General features: G+C 36.8%; 1 protein-coding gene across 1 annotated transcript in view; it reads left to right on the top strand.

Moving 5' to 3' along the window:
* Window positions 1-3,452: 3,452 nt before the first annotated feature.
* The window catches only part of LOC124555241 (tyrosine-protein phosphatase non-receptor type 14), a 171,277-nt gene continuing 153,393 nt past the window's right edge, over window positions 3,453-21,336 (top strand). Inside the window, exons 1-5 of the mRNA XM_047129101.1 lie at window positions 3,453-3,570; window positions 6,242-6,418; window positions 19,484-19,673; window positions 19,872-20,047; window positions 20,169-20,266. Of these exons, the coding sequence (XP_046985057.1) occupies window positions 19,500-19,673; window positions 19,872-20,047; window positions 20,169-20,266 (448 nt within the window). The 5' untranslated portion in view covers window positions 3,453-3,570; window positions 6,242-6,418; window positions 19,484-19,499. The remainder of the gene's footprint in view (window positions 3,571-6,241; window positions 6,419-19,483; window positions 19,674-19,871; window positions 20,048-20,168; window positions 20,267-21,336) is intronic.

Here is a 21,336-nt window from a genome sequence, read left to right as displayed (position 1 = left end):
GTTAGAGTTTGATTGCTATGTGGTCAGAGAAACCAGTATCTGTTACTTCAACCTCATAACTACAGGTCTCTTTGTTAATAAACAGCTGATCATTTGTTGTCTCACACCCAACTCCATACCTGATGAAAACAGTTGCTGTGGCTTCTAAATTATATGAGGTGAAGAGATTTAACAATTGATCCTTGTGTGCGTTATTATTACTTCTAAGGAACTCGGGATATTCACAGGACCTTCATGATACTTATATTCACTTATGAAATTTATTATTAATGACCTATCCCAATTCAAAAATTATAGCAATTGCATAACTACAGCACTAGAAGAAAGGATAAATTTCACTATTCTGGATCAAATCTGACTTGCACAGAAAGGTGTGAATCATGCTGCCACAAAAATCTTTGCTCATTGCTAAATAACATTAAAAGTAAGACAGATAGCCAACCAACATTTAAAAACAAATTAAAAGAATTTCTGAATGACATCTCCTTCTAGTCAATAGATGAATGTTAGATATGAAGTACTTTCTGTAAAAAAATTATATCGTGTAAAGAAAACCTATATTAAACTGACACATTCCACATCAGTATGTGATCTCATACTCATAATGTATGGAACGAGTTTTAAGGTAATGTAATGCAATGTAACTCATTTGTGATGTACATTCAAGAACATAAAAATCTGTTCAAGGAACTTGGTATTCTAGCCACTGCTTCTCACTATATTTAACCCTTAATGAAATTTGTTGCAAGTAATATGTCTCTACTTCCAAACAATAGCTCAATTCATAGTATCAATACTAGGAATAAGAACAATCTACATAAAGACCTAAAATCACTTACCTCAGTCAAAAACGAGGTCCACTATTCAGGAACCCACATTTTCAATAAATTGCCAGAAACAATTAAAAACTTGGTTTTAGATCAAACACAGTATAAAGCGATTCTGAAACACTCCTTTGATAGGCAACTCTTTCTAATCTATAGATGAATATCTTTACAGGAATTGTTAAATCAATTTAAGTAAAAATGTTTGCTAGATTTCAGTTTTGACAGAACTTGGTCACAATAGCCAAGTTAAGGTATTTTTTGTATCATAAAGTTAAGTGTGTAACTACATTTCATTCTGAGATTATATTAATTCTGTAAATATTAGCAGTTCCAGTTTACTGTAATGCACTATATGTTTTGACAATATCCCGACAAAGGATCCGGGTTGTTGTTGTTGTGGCCTTCAGTCCTGAGACTGGTTTGATGCAGCTCTCCATGCTACTCTATCCTGTGCAAGCTGCTTCATCTCCCAGTATGTACTGCAGCCTACATCCTTCTGAATCTGCTTAGTGTATTCATCTCTTGGTCTCCCTCTACGATTTTTACCCTCCACGCTGCCCTCCAATACTAAATTGGTGATCCCTTGATGCCTCAGATCATGTCCTACCAATCGATCCCTACTTCTAGTCAAGTTGTGCCACAAAGTTCTCTTCTCCCCAATTCTATTCAATACCTCCTCATTAGTTATGTGATCTACCCATCTAATCTTCACCATTCTTCTGTAGCACCACATTTCGAAAGCTTCTATTCTCTTCTTGTCCAAAATATTTATTGTCCATGTTTCACTTCCATACATGGCTACACTCCATACAAATACTTCCGGAAACGATTTCCTGACACTTAAATCTATACCCGATGTTAATAAATTTCTCTTCTTCAGAAACGTTTTCCTTGCCATTGGCAGTATACATTTTATATCCCCTCCACCTCGACCATCATCAGTTATTCTGCTCCCCAAATAGCAAAACTATTTTACTACTTTAAGTGTCTCATTTACTAATCTAATTCCCTCAGCATCACCCGACTTAATTCAACTTCATTCCATTATCCTCATGTAGCTTTTGTTGATGTTTATCTTATATCCTCCTTTCAAGACACTGGCCATTCCGTTCAGCTGCTCTTCCAAGTCCTTTGCTCTCTCTGATAGAATTACAATGTCATAGGCGAACCTCAAAGTTTTTATTTCTTCTCCGTGGATTTTAATTCCTAATCCGAATTTTTCTTTTGTTTCCCTTACGGCTTGCTCAATTTACAGATTGAATAACATTGGGGAGAGGCTACAACCCTGTATCACTCCCTTCCCAACCACTGCTCCCCTTTCATGTCCCTCAACTCTTATAACTGTCATCTGGTTTCTGTACAAATTTTAAATGGCCTTTAGCTCCCTGTATTTTACCCCTGCCACCTTCAGAATTTGAAAGACAGTATTCCAGTCAACATTGTCAGAAGCTTTCTCTAAGTCTACAAATGCTAGAAACGTAGATTTGCCTTTTCTGAATCTAGCTTCTAAGATGAGTCATAGAGTCAGTATTGCCTCATGTGTTCCAATATTTCTACGGAAACTGATCTTCCCCAAGGTCGGCTTCTACCAGTTTTTCCATTTGTCTGTAAAGAATTCGCCTTAGTATTTTGCAGCTGTGACTTATTAAACTGATAGTTCGGTAATTTTCACATCTGTCAACACTTGCTTTCTTTGGGACTGGAATTATTATATTCTTCTTGAAGTCTGAGGATATTTCGCCTGTGTCATACCTTTTGATCACCAGATGGTAGAGTTTTATCAGGACAAGCACTCCCAAGGCTATCAGTAGTTCTAATGGAATGTTGTCTACTCCTGGGGCCTTGTTTCGATTTAGGTCTTTCAGTGCTCTGTCAAACTCTTCACGCAGTATCGTATCTCCAATTTCATCTTCATCTACATCCTCTTACATTACCATAATATTGTCCTCAAGTACATGGCCCTATATACTCCTCCCGCCTTTCTGCTTTCCCTCCTTTGCTTAGAACTGGGTTTCCATCCGAGCTCTTGATATTCATACAAGTGGTTCTCTGTTCTCCAAAGGTCTCTTTAAATTTCCTGTAGGCAGTATCTATCTTACCCCTGGTGAGATAAGCCTCTACATCCTTACATTTATCCTCTAGCCATCCCTGCTTAGCCATTTTGCACTTCCTGTGGATCTTATTTTTGAGACGTTTGTATTCCTTTTTGCCTGCTTCATTTACTGCATTTTTATATTTTCTCCTTTCATCATTTAAATTTAATATTTCTTCTGTTACCCAAGGATTTCTAATAGCCCTCGTCTTTTTATCTACTTGATCCTCTGCTGCCTTCACTTCTAGGATCCGAGTAGTGGTTATTATGCTCAAATGTTTAATTTTTCTATGCTATACTTTCTGATCTGTTCTACACCCACGAGAATCATTTCATTTTTGGGTCTATGGATCGAAAGCTGAATATAATCTAATCTAATACGCAGTTTATTATAGCCTTAATTCAGAACGAATCACTGCTGACACAGTTGCGTTTCGTCTGCCCACGGCCGCCTGAAATAGATTATCTTACTAGCAAAGGCTGCCGAGTTCTGGCGCCCTTGTTGTGTGTATTGTGTGATCTCTGGTAATAATGTTTGTCAACATGGCATAGCGTCCTGATATGGATGCTTGGCTATTTCTGTCAGCAAGACATATTTTTTGCAGGATAATGATTTTCTTGCAAAGAACCAAAAGCACGTTTCCGTTGAAGGTACGAATTGCACGAACATTTCATACTGGAGAAGTTTAAGACGTAATGACCATTCTATTTCTACTTTTTTTGTTTTTTTTCGTGTAATGCGTCTGTATGAAATCGTAAACATTCGCCAGTAACGAATTATAGTAATGAGTTAGATCCGTTATTGAGCCACACTATGCGATTTCATATCAGAAAATACTTCGAAGATGCAAAATGTATAGCTTTTATCGTGCATATCCGATTCTAGACATACGCATTGCGAGCTCATAATAATGGTAACTATGCATTGTTGTCGTTTCTCTGACGGCCGTAGAATTTTTTCATCTGTATTTACGTACAACAGATGTTTAATTTGTTAATCACATATTCTTACTGCGTCGTATGTGTGACTCATTTTTTAATAATTCGTATCAACACATTTGTGTGACCTCTTGAACCGAATTTGTAGCGAATAATATAATTTTATACTAGTACTAATGTGATGGTACACGCAATAGTGATTTAATGTCTTACAACACAAGTACGAGAAATTTTAGGGATTTACAGTCTAGGTTTTTGGGATGTAGTAAAAATGTTTACACAGATAACGCATACTTATATTTTAATTCATACAGAATGTGCTAAAATAGTGAATTGTGATTTATTCGCCTCTCAACAGGCAGATGGTAATCATTTCACTAACGTACTGGAGACATGTCAAATCATCAGTAATACAACTTTACTGGTATAAAACTATAATTAATGAGATAGAGCAGTAGTCTAACAATAATGTAACTTCTTTCTGAAGGTAACAGCTGCATTTTCATACCTAGGCTATTTGTGAGCTACTTCTTGTACAAATATTCAGTTCCTCATTCACAAAATCTTCAACTGAATAGTAGTATTGCATTTTCAGTGAATCTAGTTTTACACTCAGAATGTTGTTGCGTTTTACTTTGTAGTAAGTATTTATTTCCAGGTACTATTGAGACCTAACATGTATGTTTAAATGGTGAGCAAAGAACATAGAGTTATCTTTATTTCTCCTGTTATATGAGGAGGCGACAGTTAATTGCAGATACTTAAGTATGGGGTGACAATGTCCTTGCACACATAGCACATTTCTAACAAAGAAAGTTACTCAAAAATGTGGCTATTGTATCTTATTCATTGTCTGCCTACATTTTGTGGAAGTAATGTTTTGGTAGGTATATTAAGTGTCATTGACAAAAGTTGCAGCAGAATGGTAATGTGACAAATGAAGTAACAGGATAATATTTTGTAAGCAGGAGAATACAGTTTAGTTACTTAATATAGTTTATTGTGACACACAAATTTCTAATTTGAATCATGGGCTGATTATAATTAAGTCTGTCAAATATGAGGCACATTATAAATATGGTATGTTGTAATTTACACATTTCTACAATTAAATAAACACTCAAGGAAATTAATATTTTGCAACAAAGGTATATGGACAAACATTACATTTTAACACCATATTGTTTAAAATGAATACATGTTCTTAAAATGGATTATCAGAAGCTTTTGATATGGCTTCATCAGGTCATGATTAAACTGTCACCTTTCCACAAAACGTAGGTCTCAGGATACGCTACAGATCAAAATGTCATCACAATGAACATTTCATATCCACATTAGTTAGTGGTGTCATCTGACAACCAGTGTGTCACCTTTCAACCTAACATATACCTTAAGTTACACTACAGGTTAATTTTGTTACCAAAGCCCACATCCCAATAAATAGTATAGACCCCCCACCCCACCCCACCCCACCCCCAAAAAAAAGAGACCTCTGTTCCTCTTTGTGCAAGTATGACATCACACACACCAACATCATTATGTAATGGGACAAAGCTGACATAAGGATTTTTCCCATGTTATTGTAACTGGCACAGGTGAATGTTTCGATACTTCTTATTACAGGGGAACATTAGTTCTTCCTTCTACCATTCTCAGAAATTATCTCTCTTAAGTGACCCCATCGTCAATAGGTGTTAACCCTAATCTTTCTTTCTCAAAATTTAACTTTTCTTTCTATAACACTCTCCCATACATTTTTTAAATTCTTTCGAAAGTATCTATCTTGTATTTGTTGGAACATCTGTCATTAACAGCAGCACTTGGAATGTTCAGCTGTACCTTTGCTCAGTATTCATTTTCAAATTTCACTATGTTTCTTTTGGTGAGGAATACGTCTTTAGTTTTTCTGTATGATTATTGTCCAGGTGGAACTTCATATTTTTAGTAAGCCCGATGATGTAGCCAATGTAGCAGCCTAATATAGTAGCTATATGAATTTCATAACATTATCAATATTACTTACCTTCTTTCGATATGTTTTCTTGGGTTATAGAGTACATAATTCTCTATTTTCGGTGATCTAAATTTGTTGTAACTTAATCTGAAATTTTATTGAGAATGCCTAATAAATATGGTAAGTGAATGCTGTACTATATTTTCAAGTTGTCAGACATGGTGCATTTAACTTTTTTTAAATTGTCAAAGATTAAAACTTGTCATTTTATTATACAAATTTTTGCTTTCGTACTTTCTAGTATATTGCAGAGTTTTAGTCTTCTTTATGAAAATACAGTTATTTATGAGGTAGTTTTTGATTAATGTAGGTTGTTTAGATGTGTAAGGATAATCTTACTGATTATGACTTTTTTCTATACTATAGTCATTGCTCTTAGGAAAATGTTACTGCTGTTCCACATATTGTTGTTTGAATTTTTAATGGTGAAGATACTGCAAAAATGTATCTATGGGCCACAACTGCACTCACCGACAGAGACATATCGTCAGAGCCTTCAGTTAGTTCACTGACTTGTTCCTAACTCAAGTCAGTGGTACCAGGGTGAGTAACCAAATTTCAGTTTACTTTGAATGTTTATTAGACTTAAACAACTCTGCTGTTATGAAGAGATTTACACAAAAGTAGACTCGCACAAAGAGTTGCATCAGAACAGTCTTTGGCCTGAAGACCACAGTAATACCTACATGTCATCATTATCATGAAGTTTTGATGTTCTGCTCTTTACTTACTTTATTTGCCCCTTTTGCCATACACATTCTCATTTTAATTCCTATCATTTGCAGTCACATTATATTTTTATGGGACTTATTTAATTAGTGCTTCTGAATGTTACAAATAGCAACCTTTCATTTGTGTTGTAAGAAATCAGATAATATCTGATGCACCCTACACACACACACACACACACACACACACACACACACACACACACACACACACACACATGCACACACCCTTCCCCCCGCACACCCCAAATTACTCTATGAATAGTAGTAATATAGGGGATGCTTTATATAAATATTGCAACCAGTCACTCTGTTCTATAGTCGAGTATCTTAACTAACAGAGACTGTTAGACCCACTTAAGTAAAAATGTCTGTTAGATTTCAGTTTTGACAGCAGTTGGTCGCAACAGTCAAGATTAGATCTTTTGTGTATGAGAAATGTATTAAAAGTGCATGACATTATTTCATTCTGACAAAGTATTAATTCTGTAAATATTAGCAGTTCCAGTTTACTGTAATGTATTCACCTATTTTGACAATCTCCCGACAAATGATCAGTGTAGTGAGTATTATAGTTAGATGTTTTATATTTTTTATGTTGTATACACTGACTTTTTCCACACCGACAGCAATCATCTTGTTTTTGGGTCTGTGGAACAAGAACTGAATGTAATCTAATCTAAATTATGCACAGTGTATTCACAGTTTTGACGGCAGTCACCAATTGAACATCCATAATAGATAAAATAAAAAAAGTGGCATACACTTATAACAGTAAAGATGACATAGACCTATAACGCCAAAACTTCTAGCAGTAGCTTTTCACATATTGGATTTGTGAATCTGTAATTCCAAGTAAAATTGGAGAACAATCTGATGCTAGACTGAGGATTCAGAGAGTGTTCAATTTGCACCTTTGAAGCTTCACTGTTGAAAGCTGTGTCAGCATCAGGGTTACTAAATATCATTAAAATACTCATTAGTTTGTGAAGAGGTTCTGAGTTTTTCTTTCTTAGTCCTTTTGACATTTCCATGATGATTTCCAAGATTGTTTATGTTGTTTCTAGAATGAGGGGTATCATGTTAACTTTTTCATTTTATCTACTGAATCAGAACCTGTTCCACACTTTAGTTATTCATTTTCATTAGCCGCTTCATGTTCCTGTAAGTTATGGAATAAAAACTGTTGTTGTAGCCTTGTTAGCCAGTGAGTTTTGCCACTGTGGTGTTTAAGTTGGCAGCACGTCAGTTTCAAGGAGCCATTGGTTGGATAGTAACCAGTGAGAGGAGGGAAAGCAGGCACATTTTGAACACTGAAATCTGTACCATTCAGTTTTCCTTGCAGATTATTCATGATTGTGAGAGGTCATGAAACATTGCTTTAAATTACCATCACCATTTTTATTAGTTTTTAAAAATGAAAATTTTGGTGATGTACTTTTCAGCAGCATTGTCCAAGATCTTGGTTAGGTGGAATAGCTTGGTTGAGAATTGGTGAAACCCACACTGAAATGCTTAACTTCAATAAAATGAATATGTCAGACTATTGAAAATTTATGCCAGATGAAGACTTGAACACAGATTTCCTAATTTTTGCAAGCAATCCTTAACCATTAGGCTATCAGAAGATTCCTCCAGTCACTACATCCAGAGGTTATTCCAATAGGTATGTGGGAGTAGGCCCACAGTGAAATGGATTTGAAGGAAGAATTGAGGTTTATCTTGCCAGAAGGGATTTGTATGGATTGTTCACATGTACCCTGTAGGCTAACATCTGGATGTAGTTTTCTAAAATCATAAGTAAAAACGTTACCAACAGTAAAATTATGAGTCAGGCCTGGAGATGAGCTCAGATAGATTGAAGCAGCTGCCCACAATGCTATGGTACAAATAAATCTGTTGCCACAACCTTGAAGTGTTATATGTACCAGTTAGTTTGGAAAGAGTTTTTTTCAGTTATTGTTGTTAATTAAAATTTTTGCACCTTTATGTGCTGCAGTGCACTGGCAGAATGACTGTGAAGTTATTTCATAGCTGAAGACTCAGTCACTAGTGTATCTTTTTCTGTGCTAGCTGAAATGTCATTCTAGAAAAACCAGTTCCTCAAAACGACATCCACTTGCGCTTCTTAAGAGGTGTATGTATTGTATCTCATATTACAGTTCAGAATACTTCAATTACAAGTTATTTACAAAATCTTTAACATACAATGCTTGTCTTTATGAATCTGTCAATACTCTTTTAAGTCTAATTAATAAATGCTGCCTTCATTTATGATGATGATGTCATCACTATTGTCACGATCTTGTGCCTGCAGCACATGGGATGGCAGTGGCATGGAGTAATTGAACAACTAGCAGATTCTGCAATGTGTGGATAGACCATCTGTTTCGCCCTGTTTTGTGGATACATTGTGTCCATTAAAACTTGGGCATATGCACAAAAGAAACAAACTTTTGTGCACAGGATGTGGGTCAACATTAACATAATGATAAAAATTATATACACCCAAAATTGCTGCTTGTACTACTGAGTACATGCAACTAAGAGTTTTCTTGTGACATCACATTCAGAGTCACAGACATCATTCCTCGATTTGAGAAAGACATGGGGCAACACATCACTTTACTCATAGTGATATCTTACCATAACCTACATTCCAGAACAAGTAATATAGACACAAGAAAAATATTGCCAGTGTTCTGTTCGTTTCCTGTTTGTACATGTATGACATCACACACCACATCATTATGATGTCACAGGACGAAGCCAGTGCATTCTGTGGTTGTATTCACACTGAAATTTCATAAATTGTTCCTAATCATTGAAGCCCTATATATGCCACTTGCTCTCTCACTGGATACTTATGAGCAACTGTTACCAAACCCCTTCGCATATTCATCACACCAAACAATCAATACTACCTACAGTCCTCGGTGTAACGTGTAGATCACAGCGTGCCCCTATTCTATACTCTTATTGCTTTGTGTAATGTATGAAAATTGTTAGTTACATACTGTTCATTACGTACTATTCCCAGTAGAGGTGGCAAGAAATAACGTAACTGATCGAAATAACTGATTACTGAGAAGTAGCAGTTACTGTGATAACCGCTCATCTGATACTGGCAGTTATTTCAATAACTGCCAACAGCACCTCGCGCCATCTGTTGACCGAAGATCGTACTACGCTTTCGCGTCAACTGATCGTGATTGGAGATCTGGCTACGAAGGAGAGGGATAGACCATTTGGAAGGCATTCTATAGTTCATGGGAATAACTGTGAGACTGCACGCCATTTGTTGATAAGAGCTGTGTACTATTTCATGCACCTTCATTACTTTTAGCACAAACAATTATATAAAGTTAATGTCAGAGCGGTGGCTGATTGGAGCTGCAGTACGGGCATTAACAAGTACGGTCATTCCTTTGAGCCTTATATGTCAATTTAGCTTGGACTGGTAATACAAAGAGAGTTACCATAAGGAATTTGAGCAACTATGGAAATAACTGTCAGAGATCAGTATTTTTCTCTGGCAGTTATCGTTATTGGCTCACAGTTATTCTCTGGCAGTTATCGGGCTACCAGTATAGGTAACCTTGAAGTTGGTAACGGAATAACTGTGTGTCTGTGTCCCTGACTCAGTGACTCCAGTTAAGGGTCATAGACACCAGTGATATTTCCAGAGAGGATAGTTACTGGAGCAAATAAATATTTTCGTACTGCTGTGGAAATAGCCACTGGCCATCGTGAATGACAAATAACATGTCAGAAAGTATAACGTAAAACATTTGAATATAATAAGCATTTGTCAGTAGATTGTCAAAATATGGAAATATATTACAGTAACTGCTAACATTTATAGAATTGATGCACTGTCAGAATAAAACATAGTTATGCACTTTGAATAAATTTATTGTGCACAGAATACCTGATCTTGACAGTTGTGACAAAGTGCTGTCAAAACTGAAATATAGCAGAATTTTTATTTAATCTGGTCTAACAGTCTCTGTTAAGGTATTCATCTATAGAGTAGGAGGAGGGGTCAAAGGAAGCGTCCGACTCCACCCGTCTGCTTTGGCATAAGGGTGTTGTGTTGTGTGAATGTCATTACGGCATGGTGTTTATGAGTTGTTTGTGTTTGTAGATTGGGTTTATTTGAGCCTTGGTGTTGGATGTGTGAAGTCGTTGTCGTCAGTGTTAGTAATGCCAAACATAAGGTTTGGAAGTTTTTTCAATGAATTATCAAGTTTCTTTGTTTACGTGTTTGATGTTTTCATTAGGTGTTATTGGTTTGTTGTTTTTGCAGTGTGGTAAGACCTTTAATGTGTGTGTGTATGTGGGGGGGGGGGGGGGGGGGTTGGACTGACCAATATAGTTTGCAGTGCTGGAATCTGCTGGTGGTAAGTAAACTTTTTTTTCTTTTCTAGTTGTGATGTTTTGTATATTTGTGGAGTGTTGAATGTGTTTTAATTTATGTAGGGATGTTTGATTTGTGGATTTTTGAGGTTGTGGTTTTGGTTTTATTTTTCGCAGTTATAAGTCTTGGTTTCTTGGTATCAGTAGTTGTGGTTGACCTATATAGGTCACCGGAAATGACCGATTCCCATTTTCGTAGTTGTAGGTGTTGGTGTTTTGGTATCGTCATCTGTGGTTGACCTATATAGTTCAAGGAAAGTGTCCGATTCCTGCAGATTTTTGTTGGTGCAGCGGAATGTTGTAATTTTTTTTTCTGTTTGTTCGTCATTTTGTGTTTTGGGATCGTGGTGTGTGTGTTTTTTTACTATTATATTTATGTTGTCCTCACCCTAAAACCCCCAACTTCCTGTTGTTGTCCCATTAGTTTGATTGTATTTTTGGAGGGAGATGTTATTGTCTTATTGCCGTGTGTATGTAGTGACATCATAGGAGACACTTAGAATAGGCATTTCCGCCATATTGATGTCGTCCTGGGTCAAAGTAGACGGGTGGAATTGGATACTTCTGTATTAAAAAGTCTTTCAATGTCTCTGTAAACCGTGCTTTATCTGAAACCAAGTTTTTAATGGTTGCTGACTTGCTGGCAGTTTATTGAAAATGAGTATGCCTGAATATTGGACCCCTTTTTGGACCAAGGTAAGTGATTTTAGGTCTTTATGTAGATTGCTCTTCCTATTTCTAGTATTGATATTATGTTTTGCACTAAAGGTTGGAAATACTTGCAACAAATTTCATTAAGGAATAAATATACCATGAAGAAGGGGTTAGAATACGAAGCTCCTTGCACAGGTTTCTACATGATGTTCTTGAATTTATACCACAAACGATTTTTATTACACACTTTTACATGCTAAGAACTTTTGCTCTGTTTCATAAGTTACCCCAGAATATGATCCCTTATGAAATAATAGAATGAAAGTATCTAAGCTTTTTTATATTTATGTCTCCTACATCTGACATCATTCTCACTGCAAATACAGACTTCCAGAATGAGATTTTCACTCTGCAGCGGAGTGTGCGCTGATATGAAACTTCCTGGCAGATTAAAACTGTGTGCCCGACCGAGACTCGAACTCGGGACCTTTGCCTTTCGCGGGCAAGTGCTCTACCAACTGAGCTACCGAAGCACGACCCACGTCCGGTACTCACAGCTTTACTTCTGCCAGTACCTCGTCTCCTACCTTCCAAACTTTACAGAAGCTCTCCTGCGCAGGTCCCGAGTTCGAGTCTCGGTCGGGCACACGGTTTTAATCTGCCAGGAAGTTTCAAATACAGACTTGTTTAAGCGCTTCAGCAACTCTGTGGTATGCCCTTCCTAACTGAATTTATTATTGAGTTGTAGTCCCAGAAATGTAACACTGTCAACCTTTTCGATCTGCATGTCTTCATATGTTATACACATGCTGTAGCTGGAGAAATCAAGCAGTTTTCCAAATCTCACATAAAACTTGGATTAGCCAACTCACACTTTCCCCAATAGGGCTATCTTGTACAGGACATGAGTAAACGAAGCTGTCACATTATGTATATTTTTTTGTTGTATTACAAGGCTGTACACTTATTCTATTAAGTGAGCAGCACAAGAAATTATGCTTTGAATTCAACCTACAGTATTCAGTTTACATATTACTTTATACTTAAAAACACACATTGTTATCATTTTACTTAAACAGTGCTGTGGCGAAGTTCTGCATACTTTCTGTTGCAGCTGCGAGAATAATATATCTAATAGCTACCAATAACCTACATACATATAATATGAAACACTAATAATCATTCTAACATCAACTGAAATGTACCTGGAGTTACTTAGCTAATGTTATGACACGATTCATATGACATTCCTGCCATTTCACACTACCAGCAGTTATACTGATATCTAAACTGATGGATTCCAACTATGTCATTATTTAACTGCAACCCCATCAGAGTATTCAGTAGTGAAAAATAACTTGACAGTTATTGATAACCATTAAAAATAATGGTTATCAAAGAATAACTGGAACCGTGATTACGGTTACTCCAGAATAACCGTTTGGCCCACCTCTAATTCACAGTAAACATAGTGAATTTGAATGCTTCATTTGTTCATTGGATACACACATTTTATTAGATATATGGCTACATATGGGCCTACATACAGTTTTTTGATTTACTGGTTACTTCCACTCAAGAATTCAACAGTCGTGTGAGAAAAATTGCCCAAGAGAAGTACTTAATCTGCATTTAAGGAGATTTATTCTGATTGTCATTCCTTTGCTTCTGACTTGATTTACAGAGCATGACCAGTAAGTCAATATTGTCTTAAAAAAACTTCATAAAAACATTTTTTCGCTAATCAAGATTTATTTTTACAAGAAAGAGCATTTCTTAAACTGTTTCTCTACACATAGCTGCCACCATTGTTCAGATTTTTCTATGCCCTCTTCATAGAAATATCCTGCCAGTGCGGACATCCACAGCTGAATGCCGTTTTTTGCATTGTCATTGCTGTCAAAGCACCTTCCCAAAAAATTAGTCAGAAGGTGTGAGATTGGAGTTGTATGCCATATCATCCAACTGCTTCCAACTGAATTGTTGAATAATGTTCTGAGTGACACCAGCAGAATGGGAACGTGTTGTCATGAAGCAACATCATGCCTTGACTGAGCATTCCACACATTTTGTTTTGAATTGCACACCAAAATTTTCTCAGTGTTACCACAGTGATGGTTTCACCTCTGAGAAGGAACTCAACAAGCAGAAAAGGATGCAAAAAAAGAGAGAAAGAAAAAAATTGTATTCAGCAGTGACTGACTTTACTGTTGCATCTTTCTATGAAGAGGGAATAGAAAAGCTTGTTTCCCACTACAACAAATGTCTGAACAATGGTGGCAATTATGCAGAAAAATAGCTTAAGAAACGCTCTTTCTTGTAAAAATAAATTTTGGTTTGAAAAAATGTTTTTATGAATTTTTTTTCCAAAAGGGCACTTACTTTCTGGACATTCCACATAAATGTTCATTTATAAATTCTTCCTGTACTGCATCACACAGCAAGTGGGTGCACTTATATTTTTTGTGTTTTTGAACAAGTAGATAGCAATGTGATTTAATGAAGTTTCTAGTCTTCTGTCAGAGCTGCCTCAGTCTGCAGTCCATGTTCATGACCACAGGGGCGCAGAGCTTAAGACAATGGACTCAAAATATGAGAGGACCAAGCTTCAGATCATTAGTCGGATGTCCAGGGATTGGTCTTCATGGTTTCCCTAAATCACCAAAGGCAAATGGTGGAATGGTTTCTACGAAAATGACATCTCCAATTACTTTCTCCATCCTTAATGATTCCAAGCTTGAGTTCTGTCTATAATACTGTAGTTGTCAGTGGGATGTTAAAGCTTAATTTTCCTTCCTTCCTTTTTTTCATTTTCTTTACAAAATACTGGCAAAAATTTTGTGCTTGTTAACCACAATTTTATCATTGTAGGTGAAAAGAATCAAAACTGGTAGCTGTAAAACAGATAATTGAGTTACATGTTGTTTTGTTGAAGTTAACTGTAAAATATGCTGCAATAATTTTGCTTCAAATACCAGCTATTCATATTGTTCTAAAAATCAGCAATCAGTATTAACTACATAAAGATGATGAGAGTTTGTAATAACTTATCAGATTAACAGTTTGTAAATATCGACTTTAATGCTGCACACTGTATTAATTTTGATGGTGGATGTGCTTGCCAAGTGGAATGGGCTTAGTGTTTATACCTATGGTCTTCACCCCCCGTGGTTGGTTTCAGGCATTCTGACTAGTCTGTGCCCATTAGCAGTGTCCCTTCAGCATTCCCTCTTCGGTATTGTGTGTCTGCCAATGTGATGGTGCTCTGTTTTCACTCCACTATGGTTCCAGGTGTTCCCTCTGTGGTCCGCTCCCATTGCAAACATTCTTAGGTGTTCCCTCTTTGATCTGGTGTGTCGGGCCGAGTGCTGGTGTTTTGTCTTCGGTTTAGTGCACTTGTCTGCGTACTGGCATTCAGTTTTCAGTCCAGTGCATTTCAAGGTGTTCCCTCTGCTGTCTGCTCCCATTAGAAGCATCCTGCGATTTTCCATCTTCAGTCTGGTGTGCCTGCTGCTCCGTCTGAGGTTCATTCCCCATGTCCACACACTCAGTTCTTCTTTTTATGGAGTTCTGCTATTGTCCTGATTATGTTTTCAACAACTTCAGTGCAGCACTTGTACTGACAAGGGGAGGCCACAACATTTTGATCATGGGTTCACTTCAAATTTTGTACACTTCTAATAGTCCATTTGGAAAACATAATGTGCAAGCAGTAAGACATACATCTTAGGCGATTTTGAGAAAATTGCAAGAGAAGTTTTATGCATCAGTGATGTACTGGTGTGTTGTGATCCTGAGCATGAGCTGGTGGCAGTCATGGATTAGCGTTCGAACTCTGTAATCAGGGGATCGCTGGATTGAGTCCTGCTTATGTTTTTTTTCCTTTCTTCTTCTTCTTTTTTTTAATTTATATTTTTTTTCAACACTGGTCATATTAGTTTGTACATATTACATTTCAAAGGTAATATAATGAAAAGACACATGTATTTGCATAAACTTTTATTGAATTTTCAGTGTTATTTTGCTTTTAACTAACTTATTATTACAACAGATATTATATGATTTTTATTTCTCTTGGCAAGTTAAAAACTTTATCAAGCCTCTTCAGACTTGTTCATATTTTATTGACAATGAAAGAGAAATTGCTTCTTGTGAAGATGCTATTCAAACACATTCAATCGTACATTGCCAATTTTCGGCACTGATATGTACGAAAACGTTGTGCTACCCTTGGTTTGCATACAAATTGTCAAAAGAAAGATAAATTTTTCAAAATATCAATATATTTTTTTTCAACACTGGTCATATTAGTTTGTACATATTACATTTCAAAGGTAATATAATGAAAAGACACATGTATTTGCATAAACTTTTATTGAATTTTCAGTGTTATTTTGCTTTTAACTAACTTATTATTACAACAGATATTATATGATTTTTATTTCTCTTGGCAAGTTAAAAACTTTATCAAGCCTCTTCAGACTTGTTCATATTTTATTGACAATGAAAGAGAAATTGCTTCTTGTGAAGATGCTATTCAAACACATTCAATCGTACATTGCCAATTTTCGGCACTGATATGTACGAAAATGTTGTGCTACCCTTGGTTTGCATACAAATTGTCAAAAGAAAGATAAATTTTTCAAAATATCAACCACCTTTGTTTTTCCTTAGAAACTCTGAAGATTCCTTGAGCATACAGAAAGATTGCATTCATTTGATATGGTAGGTGCCATTTTAATTTGTGTTTTCCATGTCTGTAAGAACAATATCATCCTGCAACTTGTAATGTCAAAAGCACATCCGACTATTAATTGTGCATTACCCTCATATTCTGGCTTACTGTAACTCACTGTACTCTTGAATAAAGTTATTTACACCTGTATTTATCGGTGTTTGACTTGGACTTTCTAAGCCTGGCCACTGTCCTTGAAACATGTGTCTACAGATCAAACCATCCAGGTGTACAGCAGTTCGTGGTACCTTGGTACCAGAAATCATGACAGGCATGCATCTTCAGGAAAACTTTAAGTATTTAGTCATTTACTTAATAATTATAAATATAGTATTTGCTGTGATGATAAAAGTTAGCAAACAACCAAATAACATTGGAAATTCAATAAAATTTCATGCTGTTACACATGTCTTTGCATCATATTACCGTTCAGCGGTAAAATGTGTGAAATAATACAGCTAGTGTTGAAAAAATATATAAAAAAAAAGAGTGGGATGCGAGCCAGCAATCCAACGATTACAGAGCTTGAACGCTAACCACATGTGCACCGCTGTCTCATGCTCAGTGCCCCAGTACATCACTGATGCATAAAATTTCTCTTTTGATTTTCTCAGAATTGCCTAACTAGTATGCCTTACTACTTGCACTTGGTGTTGTCCTAATAGACTACTAAAAGTGTACAAAGTTCGGAGTAAATCTGTGATCTGAAGATCGTGATCTCCCCTTGTGAGTTGGCACCCAGTGTCACGATTCATGAGGAGGTTTTCCATCACCTTTATCTCTATAGACTCTTTTACAACACTGTCCCAGTGTCTTGGGATCTGTGCCGGAATCCTCATTTCATCATATTTCGTGGAATGACTTGAGTTCCAGACAGTGCTTGGCAATGGCTGATTTAGTTGCCTGTCGTAGTCGATGTGCCTCTGATGTTCTTTGCATCTGATGTACACTGTACTAGTTGTTTGGCCAATGTACAAAATGCCACATTGGCAAAGTATATCATAAATTCCTGGCTCTCTTAGTCCCAAAAGTCATGTTTCATGTTTTCCAGTACTCCGCTTATTTTGGTAGGTGGACGGAACACACACTTGATGCTTTGGGGCTTGAGAATCCCGCTGATTTTTGCAGAAATAGATCCTGCATAGGACAAGTATGCCACAGTCTCTTGCTCTTCTTCTAAATTATGTGGTGGTGTGGCTGGTTGAAGGTTGTGTAACCATTCTTGCAGAAGACTGATCATAGATACTGTATTTCAGCTGCTAAATATCTGGGTCGGAAAAGATGTGTGGCCTGGGGACCAGTGTCTTCAGAATTGTATTCTCCTGCACTGGGTGGTGACAGCTGCTGGCTTGCAGGTATAAATCACTATGTGACGGCTTGCGACATGCCCTGTGGCCAAACAACACATCTGCTCGTCTTTTGACAAGTACATCCAGAAATGGCAACTGACCATCCTTTTCCAGTTCCATGGTGATGTTAATACTTGAGTGGTGTGAGTTAACATGTTCCAGAAACTCATTGAGTCTCTCGCTACCATGAGGTCAGCTCATCCACACCAGTATTAACAGTGCTCATTGTGAGGTGTGATGCGAATGCAAGGTAAGCGTGGAGCTGTAACCAGTCAGTGATAGAATGAGATCAGGCAGCATATTTCATAGCAATGAGTGCAAGCATCTTTCTCAACTCCTGACATCAATATAAAGACAAAATGCTCGGTATACTGGAAAAATTAATGATCTAATTACAATATATATAACAACAAAAATGAATTTACGCTACAAGATGTATAACCAAAAGACAGTTGTCTTCTGAATAATTACTCAATTGCTCAGTAAATGTAGCTGAATTGATCCCAGCTCTCAAAATACATTGCTGCATTTCTTACATCTTACGGATTATTTAAAACTAGCCTTCATTAATGTCATGAAACTGACACGTAGCCAACCCATATGCCCGAAAGGAATAGCACCTTGGTTGGCACTCTCTCTGTTTCGAACTGTAGGGTTTGAGCCCAATAGTGCATTGAATGATGTTGGTGTTAATAGGTGAAAATCATAAAAAATTATGTTCTCTAGATACAGACATAAAAATGTCAGTGGGAGACACACCTATATTAAATCTTCAGTGTTGTGTCTGTAACAGTGGGAGTCAGCACAGACACAAACGAGGAGGGAGAGAAGATGCAATAACCAGTGGCAGGAATCCAAAATGATCTGTACACACTCATTCAAATTAATAGAAAATTTCATTTCTATTAAGGAAAGAAACATAACTTAACTTCTCAATATGAGGTGGCTTGATGTCCTTCATGTGCCTCATACATACTGTTACATTTATTCTCTATTACTGGTCACAGAAAGCAGGCTAAGTCTTCCTATTACTGAGTACTGATGCTCTCTAAGTCTGTGACCGAGCTGGGACCAACCAGCGATGGGTGGCTGGTTGAGTCACCATTGACAGAGGACGTTGAACTCGTGTCTTCCTGGAGGTGTGGTGCTACCTGCTCTTTCCATTGGCGTGCAGGTCAGCACCTTCTTGATGCCATTTCACTGCACCGCACTGGTCAGTGTGCAGTCGGTGCTTTAGAACTGCACGTTTAGAAACTAAACTTGATGCTTTGCATTTTATTTATCATAGTATTTTTATAACAGCAATTAATTGGTTATTTTAGTTATATGGTTTAAGGCCCATTTTTTCATTAATATAAAAGAGGAAGAATGAAATTAGTCAAGTTGTGGAGATTAGTGCTAAATGAAGCAAATGTATCCACTTCTCATGGCGGTGGCGGTGATCAGATAATATCATGAGTCACCCATTGTGAGGTTAAGTATAAACAGTTCAACTTGCTGAGCTTATTAGAGTTCAGAATTCGACTAATGAAGTCAAAGGCCTTTGAAGATGTCTTATGCTTTAGGAGATGAAATGTTATGCACAGAAACATGCCTTGAACCACAGCATAATGTCCACATAATCTAAAATAGCAAGTGATGTCAATACTGATGATGAAAGTTTGCATTGTATAATAATAATCTGTTTCAGCAAGTATTATTGCAGATGTAATTGTGATTTCAGAAAAGTATCCAGTAATATGCCATTCAGACTGCGACTGAAAAAGAGCCGTCAGTACAATGTGGCATCTAAATCTGTATATGTTATCTGTGTTGAGCTGCTTGACAGTACAACAATAGAATGCACATTGTCTTCAGAGAGCAGTGGCCGAGATTGTTTGGATAATGTATGCCAACGGCTTACCTTGCAGCAGGTAAGTTAAATAATAATTCAAAGAGCTGTTGGCAATATCTGCAATGGTTCTCTTTTTTTTTTGTTTTGCTCTTGGATGCATAAGTTAACTGCCAGTATATAAGGAGAATGTGCATTTTTAGAAGTAATTACTGTATAATGAACATACAATACTCCAGGAATTTGATGTAATTTTAGTGCTGTAAATTATATTTGACAGCCAGAGTTTTTTGGTCTGCGGTATGTATCCCTGCATGAACCTCCTCGCCTTCGCTGGGTGGAGATGGACAGACCGCTGAAAAGGCAACTGGATAAATATGCCCGTGAACCCAATTTATTGTTGCGAGTCATGTACTATATATCTGGAGTCAACTTGATTCATGATGAAATGACGAGGTATTGTTTCATGTATTTACATTTTTATAATTGTTATATATATTTTTGTTATTGTGGAAGATTATCTAAGAGACTGGCCATTTGAGGTTTTCTTTTTGTATTTTTTATTTTGTTTCTATAGATATCACTACTTTCTGCAATTGAAAGCAGATGTCATTGAAGGTCGCATGAGTTGTGATGTAAAACAAGCTATTCTTCTGGCCAGTTATAGCATGCAAGGTAACATTTTTAGTTGACTGTTTTTTTTTGTGTTCTTTAAAAAATTATTAGTGTGTGTGTGGGGGTGGGGGTGGGGTGGGGTGGGGGGCCGCTCGTGCCTGCTTGCTTGTGCGTGTAGCTTGGACAACATAGATCGCTTTTTATACAACATTTGAGAAGTGTATTCAGCTCACTTTTAACTGGAATATTATGGAAAAGATAGATTGCTACCCACTATAGAGCGGTGATGTTGAGTCACACACACACACACACACACAAACACACACACACACACACACACACAGGTTTGTGCTTATGAATGCATGTGTGCACATTCCGCGCGCGCGCGTGTGTGTGTGTGTGTGTGTGTGTGTGTGTGTGTGTAATCTGATTCGAAAGAAGGCCTTTTTGGCTGAAAGCTTACCTGTTTGACAGTCTTTTTGTTGTTTCTATCCGCGACTCAACATCTCTGCTGTATGGTGAGTAGTAACCTATCCTTTCCATAAAATTGTCATTATTCCATCCTGGATTTTCCATTATTTGTTTTTAACTGTGTCAAAGAAACTGCATAGTGAACGTGATGATATTAAATTTCGCCAATACAAGGCCCTACAACAGTTGAATAAAAGCTACATTTTTCTTTGCAAGCTGAAACATTTATTAAGACTTCTTCGTACATACACAACCAATTTTGGCTTAAAAAGCCCATTTTGATTGCCTGCCTAGGCCAAGGTGTCATAGGCATGAAAATGGCAGCACAATGTATTATTGTTCGTAATGGATAGCAAATTATGGTAGAATTATGAGCAATAGTGTTTCTACAATAATTTATAAACTTCCACAAATTGTAGCACATTATGTAAGATCACTGCCATTTTCATGTTTATGACATCTTATTCTGTATAAATACTAAAAAATAGCTTTGTAATCTGACACTGGTTGTGTAATGAAGATAAAATCTAAATAAATATTACAGCCTATGTGGAAAAATGTCGCCTTCATTCAACAAATTTAGAGCCTTTTTTCTGTGTGGAAACTGGAAACTGGTTTGTCTGTTGTCGGGAATACTGGACCAGTGTGTCTTGTTATAC

This window comes from Schistocerca americana, chromosome X (assembly GCF_021461395.2).
Source record: "Schistocerca americana isolate TAMUIC-IGC-003095 chromosome X, iqSchAmer2.1, whole genome shotgun sequence".
Classification (NCBI taxonomy): domain Eukaryota; kingdom Metazoa; phylum Arthropoda; class Insecta; order Orthoptera; family Acrididae; genus Schistocerca; species Schistocerca americana.
The sequence above is the reverse complement of the archived record's forward strand: the minus strand, read 5'-3'. Positions and strand labels throughout refer to the sequence as shown.